Below are 12,347 nucleotides of genomic sequence, written 5' to 3' on the forward strand. Positions count from 1 at the left end.
ACTGTAGTCTATAATTGCAGAAAAGGGAGAGAGGGAGAGAAGGAAAAAAAAAAAAATCTGTAGCCTAATATGCGTATGACTTTAATGTTCTGTCTTTAGCTTCTTTCCTTCAAAGCTGCCTGAGAGATTTCAAGGTGCCACTGTTGATTGTTATACTGTACCTCAGGATTTAATTTGATTTTTGGCCTGTTTTGTTTTTAAACTCTCTTTCCCTCTCTACACCCCTGTACTGGCCTTTTCGTTGTTTGAAAAAAAAAACAAAAAACAGCTCAGGGCCAGCTCTTGGGCTGAGAGTATCTGTGCGTTTGGGAGGCAGAAAAACCCACCAGCGGTGAGGGTGGAGGGTGTCCACTTGCTCAGGCAACCCCTCTAGTCACAAGAATGGAGGTACGCAAACAGTGGGGGCCAGTGAGCAGATACCAAAAAAAAAAAAAAAGGAAAATCAGAACCAAGCAAAACTGACAAAGTGTATTGTCCACCTTTGCTCTGAGGTTCCCATGGCATTTTTCTGTGGTGTGTCTGCTCCCCCACTTGGTCTTGCCATTTGGTCTCACCCAAGTTGTGGGCTCTGGGCTGACAAGCTGGGCAGATTCAAAAGTTTGCGATTTCTTACTTCTGCTTCAAGTTCCACTAGCTATAAGCCTTCAAACTTTTTAAATACTCGCACCTATGTGGTTCCGAGTTTTGGACCTCTGCCCCAGATAAGCTTTGCCTGGTATTCTGTGGTATTATTGACGGCAAACTTCACCGCACCTCCACCTTAGCCTCAAAGGCACTTTTAAAGACAAATCTGGCAATCTGTGTCCAAAAGATCATAGTCGTGAAACTCTATGGGGTTGCCAGACTTAGAATTGATTACAGAAATGGACAAGAAGACACTAGATGATTTTGCTATAGTGAAAAGCTGTGCACATTTCCTATCACTTGTGAGTCTGAAGGATAGAATTCTAGAAGTAGAATATAGTGAACCAATGGGGCTGTATTCAAATCGGTCTCCTCCACTACAGCCTCCTGAGGACAGAAACACTATTTTGTCTACATTCATGGGGTCACCATGAGTCCAAATTGACTCATTAACAACAAACCTCCTCAGGTTGATACTTAAAGCTTCAGTGATGCAACCTTTTGAACGACTCTCCCACTACTCACCTTCAATTTCAACATTGTGTTTGTTGTTGTTAGGTGCCAGCAAGTCAGTTTCAATACATAGTGACCTTATACACAACAGAATAAAACACTGCCCATAGCTGCACCATCCTCACAATGATTCCTGTATAAGAGCACAGTTTTTTCAGCCAATGTCAATCCATCTTGTTGAAGGACTTCTTTTTACTGGCCCTCTACTTCACCAAGCATGATGTCTTTCTCCAGTGATTGGTTCCTCTTGATAATATGTCCAAAGTAAGTGAGATGAAGTCTCTCCATCTTCACTTTTAAGGAGCATCTATCTGACTATACTTCTTCCAAGACAGATTTGTTCTTCCTTTAGGCCTGTTGCTATTGTTGTTAAGTGCCATCGAGTTGGTTCTGACTCATAGTGGCCTTGTATAGTTTCTAAGGAGCGGCTGGTGAGTTTGAACCACTGACCTCACGGTTCAAACTGACGTTGTGGTCTAGTACTTAACCTACAGTACCACACCAGGACTTTAGGCAGTCCATGGTATATTTAACATTATTTGCCAACACCATATTTCAAAGACAACAATTCTTCTTCTTTCCTTGTTCTTTGACCAGCTTTCCTATGCCTACAAAGCAGTTGAAAAATACCATGGCTTGGATCAGGTGCACCTCAGTCTTGAAAGGAGAAGCAGGGTCCTTTAGTAGGGTCTGGCAGATGTGGAAGTGGAATTCCTGGCTGGAGCCTAGCAGATCGAGGTTCCTTGGAGGCCATCCTCTGAGCCCCCCACCACCCCAGGTTCCTTTCTCCAGCTTCCCCTGCCTCTGGGGGACACAGCATCAAGAACTGACAACTGTGATTCTCCAGGGCCACAACTTGGGGTGGGTTGCAGGGTCCATGGGTTTCCCCATGATGGGAAATCTGGAGGGTGGGGTGGGGCTCAATGCATCACTCCCTGGCCAGGATAAACTGAGGAGGCAGTTACCTCTACATCCCAGAATCGGAACAAGCTCTTATTCTTTGTGGTGAAGAAGAATGTATGGAGTTGGGCCTCTAAGCTGGACCAGGCTAAGCTGAACTCCTCAAGGGCAAAGGAGAAACCCCCAGGGGAACTTTTGAGACTTCTTTTCTTTAGACATGGTATATCTCCACACTTTGCAATTCAAGAGTCTGGACCAGAGCAGCCTATGGGAAAGTAGGGATCCGCCCCAGAGACATCTGTGGGTCTGAGTCAGGGTTTCCTCAACACCAAATTAGTCTCTATGTGCATAGGGCAAGCACCCACTGGTGTCAGGGGAGCAGCTGCTGGGGCTAGTAAGAGTAGCCACCCTTGGGGCCAAAGGGCTGGGCTGGGGCCAGTCAGCTCAGGGAGGTAAGCGGGGCTCTCGTCCAAGTGGGACAAGGGGATTGTGTCCTCCTCACTGACTGGCTGGTCAAACTCGCCTTGAGAGCTGGACACTGATTGCCCAGGAAGGCCAGAGAGAAGAGGGCCTCAGTCTTGCACACAAACTTGTACATGTAACACTCATCAGCCACCTTCTGCATGATGCCTTTTACATAATAATATTGGAGTGACTGGCTCAGCTTATCGTAATTCATGGTGGTCGGTTCTTCTGGATGCCCAGAGCCTGGTGACCTCTTCAGGCTCAATTAGTGTGAATTTCCTTCCTGGGCTGCTCCAGGCAGTGGAGTGGGCATTCTTGGGTTATCCAGCAGGGCCACCAGAAACTGCCATAGCTGCAAGACTCCCGGCACTGGTAGGTGACCCCTCTCAGGAAGTACCAATCCCTTCTGCTTGATGTCTCCTTCTGGGAATGGCTGCAGAGGATTTTCATAGCCATAGCCCATGCCCCCATCAGCTGGGGAGGGCCCACACAGGACCCTCTGTGTGAAGGTACATTGATGTACATCTGTGCCATAGGTGAAATCCGTCTGTTCCTGTTTGATCACCACCTCCCGCCCCTGGGTACCTGTGCCAGTTGACCCCACTTGGATCCACTGGTAGCTGACAGGCCTGTTAGAAACCCTGTTGGGAGTAGGGCACAAAGGGCTCTGATAGCAGCTATTGGTAGGGGACTGAGAGGGGCTCCCGGACCCCTCCTTGAGAGGATGTGAAGGAGTGGCAAATCTCCTAGAGCTGCTGGAAGATGGAGCTGTGCTCCCCAAAGTACCCATGTCCAGCAGAGTGGGGTTGAGAAGTGGGCCAGAAGCCCTTACAATACTCTGTTGTTCTGTCCGGGGAAAAGGCTGCAGAGGAGACTGTCCAGGGTCACCAGGGGCGGGGGACTTGATGGTGAGTTGTCTGGAGTAAAGGCAATGCTCACCATGGTGGTCCAGGAGTGGTGGCTTCCTGCTGCAGGACAGGGCCTGGTCTGTGTGGGGACTTTGGGGTTCCTTCCTGATCCTGGTGGTAGGGCTGGGGAAAGCAAGTTTTCTTAATGGAAATCAGCAACAAACTGTTCATTACTGTCTGAATCCTGAGCTTCTGAGACCCACGTCTCCTCGAAGTGATTTAGATTCTGGAAGAGGAGGCAAGGAGCCTGGGTACATGAGATTCCCCTGCAGGGCCATCTGTGCTTTGCACAGACTCCCATTTCCGGACGATTTCTGCGGAAAACAAGCCCCTGAGTGGTCTGGGGGCGGTGCTGGGGTTCCTGGCGATCCAGGGTCCCGCGAGGTGGGAGGGTAATGGATTAGGAGAACATGGGTGGGGTGGGCGTGGAGGCCGCATGCAGAAGTTACCCCTTCGGAAGGTGTAGAGAGCACTTGCTGGTCCAAGTATCCGCCTTTCATCCTCTGCTGCAACCAGCCGCTCTCTCTGCAGGGGCAGAGACATGCTCTGTGAGCCCTTGCGCCTTTCTGCTGCGTCCTGCAGCCCCGCTCAAGCTGACTGTTACGTAAGGCGTGTGTTTGTGATCTTTGCTTTTTAAAACTTTAAAGAGAGACATCGTTGCAGATTTGTCCAGTGCGGTACGTCTTTTGGGTTTCCTGACTACTGCTTCTAAGGGCATGGATGGTAGATCCAAGTAGAATGAAATCTGTGACAACTTTACTCTTTTTTCTATTCATCATGATATTTATTGATTCAGTTATGAGGATTTTTGTTTAATTTATGTTGAGGTGTAATACATATTGAAGACTGTAGTCTTTGATCTTCATCAGTAAGTGCTTCAAGTCAGCTTCCCTTTCAGAAAGCAAGGTTGTGTGATCAGCATTTCACAGGCTGTTAATGAGTCTTCCTCTAACCCCGATCCTGTATTCTCCTTCATATAGTTCAGTTTCTTTTATTATTTTCTCAGTCTACAGATTGAACAAGTATAGTGAAAGGATACAACCCTGACGTGTGACTTTCTTTATTTAAAACCTGTGGTATTCCCTTATTCCAGTCTTACCTCTTGGTCTATGTGCAGGTTCCACAAAAGCACAATTGAGTGTTCTGGAATTCCCATTCTTCGTCATCATCTGTTGTGACCCACACAGTCAAATCCCTTTGCATAGTTAATAAAATACAGGTAAACATTTTTCTGGTATTCTCTGCTTTCAGCCAAGGTCCATCTGACATTGTTGTTGTCAGGTGCCATCGAGTTGGAACCAACTCATAGCGACCCCCTGTAAAGCAGAACGAAACAATGTCTGATCCTGGGCCAACCTCACTACCGCCGCCACACTTGACGCCATCAGTGATGTCACTTGGCTGATCCATCTCGTTGGGGGTCTTCCTCTTTTTCTCTGACCCTCCACCTTACCCTGCATGACAGCCTTCTCCAGCGACTGTTCTCTCCGGACAATGTGTCCAAAGTATGAGAGATGAAGCTTAGCCATCTTGGCCTCCAAGGAGCACTCTAGTTGCACTTCTTCCAAAACAGATCTATTGGTTCTTTTGGCAGTCCATGGCACTTTGAATATTCTCCTCCAACACCACAACTCAAAGGCATCAAATCTTCTATGATCTTCCTATTCACTGTCCAGCTTTCGCATCCATATGAGGTTATTGAAAATACCGTGGCTTGGGTCAGGCACACCTTAGTTCTCAAGCTGACATCTCTGCTCATCAATACTTTAAAAAGTTACTGTGCAGCAGATTTGCCCAATGCAATACGTTATCTGACATCTTGACTGCTGCTTCCACGAGCGTTGATAGTTGATCCAAGAAGAATGAAGTCCTTGACAACCTCAATCTCTTCTGACATTAGCAATGATGATATTCCTTGTTTTATGTCCTCTTCCAGTTTGAATTTCTGTTGATGTATTGCTGAAAGTGTTTTTTAAATTATCTTCAGCAAAATTTTACTTGTGTGTGATAGTATTTAATAGTTATATATATATATATCAATTAATACTTAATTAAAAAAATTTTTTGAATTACTTTTCTCTGGAATGGGCACAATATAGATTTTTTCCATGTGGTTGGTCAGATAGCTGTTTCCCAAATTTCTTGGCATAGATGAGTGAGCACCTCCAGTATTGCATTCTTTTGTTGAAACATTTCAATTGGTATTCTGTCAATTCATGGAGCCTTCCTTTTTGGCAATGCCCTTGTAGCGTGGACTTCGTCCTTCAATACAATCAGCTCTTGATCATATGCTACCTCCTGAAATGACTGAAGGCTAACCAGTTCTTTCGGGTACAGTGACATTATGTATGTCTTCCATCTTCTTGTTATGCTTCATGTCTTGGTCAGTATTTGGTCCATAGATTCATTCCTTCAATATTGCAACTCAAGGTTTGAATTTATTCCTTGGTTCTTTCAACTTGGGAAATGCTAAGCATGTTCTTTCCTTTAAGGCTCTTTTATGGTGCCGTGAGTTAAATGTTGGGCTGCTAACCATAAGGTTGGTGATTCAAACCCACCAGCTACTTCTGAAGGATGAGGCTGTCTGCTCTCTTAACGACTTACAGTCTCAGGACCCGTATGAAGCAGTTTTACTTTGTGCTTTAAGGTTGCTATAGTTTTGTGTCAGAATTTATTTTCTTGCAGTGGGTTTTTTTTTGTTTGTTTGTTTGATTTTTCCCTTTTGATTTTCTAACTGTAGGTCTTTGTATATTTCATTATTGTCTTCTTAAGCCAATAGCAACCCTGTATAGGGTTTCCAAAAAGCAGCTAGTGGGTTTCAACTTCTGACTTTGCAGTTAGCCATCTAGTGCTTATCCTGTTGTTGTTGTTGTTAAGTGTTGCGTCCGACAACCAGCTGTACTCTGCGACCCACTTTGAGAAATTAAACCCGAGTAGGGGTGAAGAAGCTCTGGTAGTGTAGTAGCTACGAGTCTGGCTGCCAACCACAAGGTCAGCAGTTCGAAACTACCAGACCAGCTGTTTCATGGGAGAAAGATGAGGCTGTCTGTGCCCGTAAAGATTTACAGCCTTGGAAACCCTGTACAGGGTCGCTATGAGTTGGAACCGACTCCATGGTACTTAACAACAACAACAACAGGGGTGATGGGAGATTAGAAATAAAAAGGAAGATACTAGACACAAATGACAATAGTAAAGTTGCGACCAGGTGGGACAGACACACTGATGGAGATAGATTCAGCACCTTTATTATATACACATATCAAAGGATAGTACTGGGGGCAGGGAAAAGAATGCAAAAAACATTTGGTGTTATTGATGCAATTTCAGCAGGACTTTACCAGAAGGATGTAACTTGTGGTTCCTAAGGAGACAGAGATAGGGCAGCTAGATGTTTTTGCAAACTAAACTGAAGGCCATCGCTGCCTACAAGGAAAGACTTTACAAATTCCTTGTTCCCTGAGGCAGGCTTTGCAAGTTACACAGGGTACAGCCTGACCTGGGAGCAGCCCGATTTTCTGGACCACAGCTGTTCAGTTGCAATCCTTTGGTTAAACTACCCCAAAGTCTGAGACCTTCAATTTAGTTGTTCCCAACAGTTAAGTGCTGTTGAGTCGATTCTGACTCATAGTGACCCTATATATGATTTCCTAGTAGCTGCTGGTGAGCTTGAAATGCTGACCTTGTGGTTCAAACTGGCCTTGTAGTCCAGCACATTAACCCTCAGTGCTATGCCAGGACTCCTCTTATCCTAATAGTGCCATATTATCGCCCCCAAATTAGTGTAAATTCGGAGAAGGTAAAGATGTATTCTGCCCCAGGTTGACCTGTGTTTGTCAGTTGCATGAGCGGATTAACATTCTGCTTCTTCAGATTTTTCATGATGAAATTTAGGCCTGTTTTTATTACTAGTCCAGGTGTGGCACTGTAGGATTAGCACTGGACCACAAGGTTAGTTTGAACTGCAAGGTCAATGGTTCAAACTTAACAGCCATTCCTCGGAAATACTATACAGGGTTGCTATGAGTTGGAACCAACATGACAACACTTAATAACAACATTGCTGAAACAGAAATGCCTCAAGTGTGTGGCTTTTAAAGAACAGAAATTTATTTTCTTAAAATTCTAGAATCTAAAAGATCATGTCAGTCTCTGGACTGAGTATATCTGTGTCTAAACATATATATATATATTCACAAGTGATTAGAATTAGGACACATTGTACACTGAGCTGGTCTCATTAACATAAGAAAGAAGAGTCTATTTCCATATAGGAATATAGCCACAAATATAGTTAAGGTTTTGTGTCAACTCAGTTGGGTCTGGATTCTCAGTTGTTTAGTAGTTAAAATGCAGTTATCACCTATATGATGAGACCTAATATAATACAGTCAACCCTATGATATGATTTTATGTGATAAGCTCTGATCTGACATAATTAGTCTATATTGTAAATCCTCACTTATTTGATGTTAATGAGGTCTGTGATGTTAATGAGATACAATCTACAGGATTAGGTTTTATCTTGAGTCAATCTCTTTAAAAAAAAATTTTTTTTTGAGTCAATCTATTTTGAGATATAAAAGTAGAGAGAAGTGAGCTAAAATCAGAGGAACCTACTACTACCAAGATAGAAGAGCCAACAGCGGAGTGCACCCTTTGTACCTGGGATCCCTAAGTTGTGAAGCTCCTAGATTCAGAGGAAGATTGATGCCAAGACACATGGAGAACTCCAAGGCATGCTGGGCCTACTGATGTTGAAAGGAGACAAGGACCTTTCTCCAGAGCCAGTTCTCTGTCTTCGGACTTCTAGCTTCCTAAACTGTGTTATAGCAGCACTAGATACTAAAACAAGGGGTTAGGATTCCAACACATAATTTGTGGAATTTAATCTATAACAAGATAGTGTTGTGTTTTATAAACTTTAAAGTTTAACATTTTCTTTCCTTTCTACTTTCAGCCATACTTCCCATTGCCACTAGCTGTTGTACTGAGGTCTCACATCATATTTCCAGAAGGCTTCTGGAAAGAGTGACTATGTGTCACATTCAGAGGGCTGATGGGGATTGTGACCTGGCTGCTGTCATGTGAGTACCCTTCAGCAAGGATGTCTAAACCTGTGGTGATAAATTGGAGGACATACCAATTATCAACCAAACAAGGGAGGTTTGTGTACTCCATAGTGAATATAGAATGTCTCTAGAGGATGTTTATAACCCTACACTAATCCTTTCACTGGAAAATGTTAAGGACGTCCCTAAACAAAACAAGGAAAATACCAAGTGGAAAAGAAAGCAAAGGTGACTTTATTTTATTTTGTGACTTTAACTTTACCTAGACAAGTACAAAGGAGCTCCAAAAAGTTCATGGGAAAATAGAATTAAAAGATGAAGGAATTTTTCAATGAACTTTTTGTTCTCCCCTCATATACAGTGCATATTAGTCTCTGACTTTATTAGAAGTGTATTATATGAGGGTGCTTCAAAAAGTTGATGGAAAAATTCCATGAACTTTAAATTCCATTTTTCCTTCAACTTTTTGAAGCACCCTCATAAGACTCACCACCACTCGTCTGTCAGTATGTCATACTATGGTGGATTGCAGGAATGAAAAGGTTGGAAACAAAGAGGAAGTATCTGTGGTTGGAAAATATGACCTTGGTGATAGAAATGATGCTGGAAATCACATGAAAGAATTTTGTAAAACCAATGATTTGTTAATTGCAAATACCTTTTTTAAACAACATAAAGATGATTATACACATAGACCTGACAACATGGAATACACAGAAATCAAATTGACTATATCTGTGGAAAGAGATGCTGGAAAAGCTCCATTTCATCAGTCAAAATAAGACCAGGGGCAGATTGTGGAACAGATTATCAATTGTTCATATGCAAGTTCAGACTGAAGTTGAAGAAAATGAAAACAAGTCCATGAGAGCCAAAATATGACCTTGACTATATCCCACCTGAATTTAGAGATCATCTGAAGAACAGATTTGACACATTAGACACTAAAGACTGATGACCAGAAGAGTTTGGGAACATTATAAAGGTAGAAAGAACATTATAAAGGTAGAAAGCAAAAAGCCATCAAGAAGACAAGAAAGAAGGAAAAGATCAAAATGGATGTCAGAAGAAACTCTGAAACTTGCTCTCCAGCATAGAGATGTTAAAGAAAATGGAAGATATGAGGAGTTACAAGAGCTGAACAAAAAAATTCAAACGTCAGCTCAGGAAGGCAGAGTCAAGTATTATAATGAAATGTGCAATGACATGGAGTTAGAAAGCCAAAAGGAAATAATTCACTTAGTATTACACAGGTTGAGGGAACTGAAGAAAAAATTCAACCCGCAGCTTTCATTATTAAAGGATTCTCTGGGCAAATTATTGAATGATGCAGAAAACATCAAAAGAAGATAAAAAGAATATACAGAGTCACTGTATCAAAAGGCAATGGTCAATGTTCAATCATTTCAAGAGGTAGCATATGATCAAGAGCCAATGATACTGAAGAAAGAAGTCCAACATAAAGTGAAGTCATTGGCAAAGAATAAGGCACCGGGAATTGATGGAATACAAATTGGAATATTTCAAGAAAGTGAGGTTGGCACTGGAGGCACTCACTCATATATGCCAAGAAATTTAGAAGACAATAGTCTGGCCATCTGATTGGAAGAGATCTGTATTTGTGCCCATTCCAAAGAGAGGTGACCCAATGGAATGTGGAAATCATCTGACAATATCTTTGATATCCCCTGCGAGTAAAGTTTTACTAAATGTAATACAGAAATGGCTGCAAGCATACATTGACAGAGAACTTCCAGGGGTTCAAGCCAGATTCAGAAGAGGACGTGGAATGAAGAATATCATTGCTGACATCAGAGAATACCAGAAAGATGTTTACCTGTACTTTATTGACTACACAAAGGCTTTCGATTGTATGGATCATGACAAGCTTTGGACAACATTGAGAAGTATGAGTATTCCAGAACACGTAATTGTGTTCATGAGGAACCTGTACCTGGACCAAGAGGCATTTGTTTGAACCGAACATTGGAACACTGAATGTTTAAAAAATTAGGTAAGGCATGTGACAAAGTTGTATTCTTTCACCATACTTATTCAACTTGTATGCTGAGCAAATAATCTGAGAAGCTGGGTTATTTAAAGAAAAATGTGGCCTTAGGATTGAAGGAAGAATCATTAACAACCTGTGATATGCAGCTGATACCACCTTGCTTGCTGAAAGTGAAGAGGACTTAAAATACTTACTGATGAAGATCAAAGAAGGAGCTTTGGTAGTGTAGGGATTACGAATCAGGCTGTGAACCGCAAGGTCAGCAGTTCAAAACTACCAGCTGTTCCATGGGAAAAACATGAGGCTTTCTGCTCCCATCAAGATTTACAGCCTCGGAAACCCTGTTTAGGGTGACTATGAGTCAGAACTGACTCCATGGCACGTAACAACAACAAAGATCAAAGACCACAGCCTTTGGTATGGATTGCATCTCAATTTAAAGAAAATAAAAATCCTTACTACTGGACAACATTCTTATCAGTGGAGAAAAGATTGAAGTTGTCAAGGACTTCCTTTTTCTTGGATCAACCATCAACATTCATGGAAGCAGCAGTCAAGAAATCAAATGACGTGTAGCATTAGGCAAATCTGCTGCACAAGACCTTTTTAAAGTGTTGAAGAGCAAAGATGTCAGCTTGAGGACTAAGGTACACTTGACCCACGCCATGGTATTTTCAATAACCTCATATGCATGGGAAAGGTGGAGAGTGAATAAGGAAGACCATAGAAGAATTGATGCTTTTGAGTTATGGTGTTGGAGAATATTGAAAGTGCCATGGGCTTTCAAAGAACCAACAGATCTGTGTTGGAAAAAGTGCAGCCAGAGTGCTCCTTGGAGGCCAGGATGAAGCCAAACTTCATCTCTCATACTTTAGACATATTGTCAGGAGGGATCAGTCACTGGAGAAGGATATCATGTTTGGTAAGGTGGAGGGTCAGAGAAAAAGAGGAAGACCCCCAGAGAGATGGATTGGCAAAGTGGCAGCATCAAACGGCTCAAATGTAGTAACAATTGTGAGGTTGGCGCAGGACTGGTCAGTGTTTAATTCTTTTGTGCATAGGGTGGCTATGAGTCTGTACTGACTCAGTGCCACCTAACAACAACAACAACATAAGACTAAAAAAAAAAAATGTAGGGAACAGTGAGGGGCTTCATGGCAGCTACAGTGGAGGTCCAGTGAAGTTCGCCGTCAGAAATACCAGAGAATAGCAGGCAAAGCAGATCCAAGGCAGAGCTCCAAAATGCGGAACCACAGAGATAAGAATATTTAAAAGGTTTGAAGACTTATAGTTAGTGGAACTTGTAGCAAAAGTAAGAAATCACATACTTTTGAATCTGCTGGGCTAGGTGGCCTGGAGCCAACAACTTGGGTGAGACCAAACGGCAAAACCAAGCTGGGTAGCAGACACATCATGGAAAAACACCACAGGAACCTCAGAGCAAAGGTGGACAATACACTTTGTCAATTTGGCCTTGTTCTGATTTTATTGTTTGTGTGTATGCTCTTTGATCTTCATCAGTAAATATTTCAAGTCCTCTTCACTTTCAACAAGCAAGATTGTATCATCTGCATATCGCAGGTTGTTACTGAGTCTTCCTCCAATCCTGATGTCATGTTTTTCTGCATAGAACCCAGCTTCTCAGATTATTTGCTCAGCATACAAGTTGAATAAGTATGGTGAAAGAACGCAACCTTATCGACACCTTTTTAAATTTTAAAACATTTAGTATTTCCATGTTCTGTTTGAACAACTGCCTCTTGGTTCAGGTACAGATTCCTCATGAGCACAATTAAGTGTTCCGGAACACTCATATTTCACAATGTTGTCCATAGCTTGTCATGATCCACACAA

At 42.6% G+C, this 12,347-nt stretch overlaps 1 protein-coding gene and 1 pseudogene across 1 annotated transcript in view; one reads left to right on the forward strand and one right to left on the reverse strand.

Moving 5' to 3' along the window:
* Positions 1-12,347, forward strand: part of CCL28 (chemokine (C-C motif) ligand 28) — a 73,971-nt gene that overhangs the window by 42,883 nt on the left and 18,741 nt on the right. The window contains 1 exon segment of the mRNA XM_006865754.1: positions 8,371-8,497. Coding sequence (XP_006865816.1) covers positions 8,371-8,497 — 127 coding nt within the window.
* LOC102831237 lies at positions 2,429-3,017 on the reverse strand (annotated as a pseudogene).

Source organism: Chrysochloris asiatica, unplaced genomic scaffold (assembly GCF_000296735.1).
Source record: "Chrysochloris asiatica unplaced genomic scaffold, ChrAsi1.0 scaffold00082, whole genome shotgun sequence".
Lineage (NCBI taxonomy): Eukaryota > Metazoa > Chordata > Mammalia > Afrosoricida > Chrysochloridae > Chrysochloris > Chrysochloris asiatica.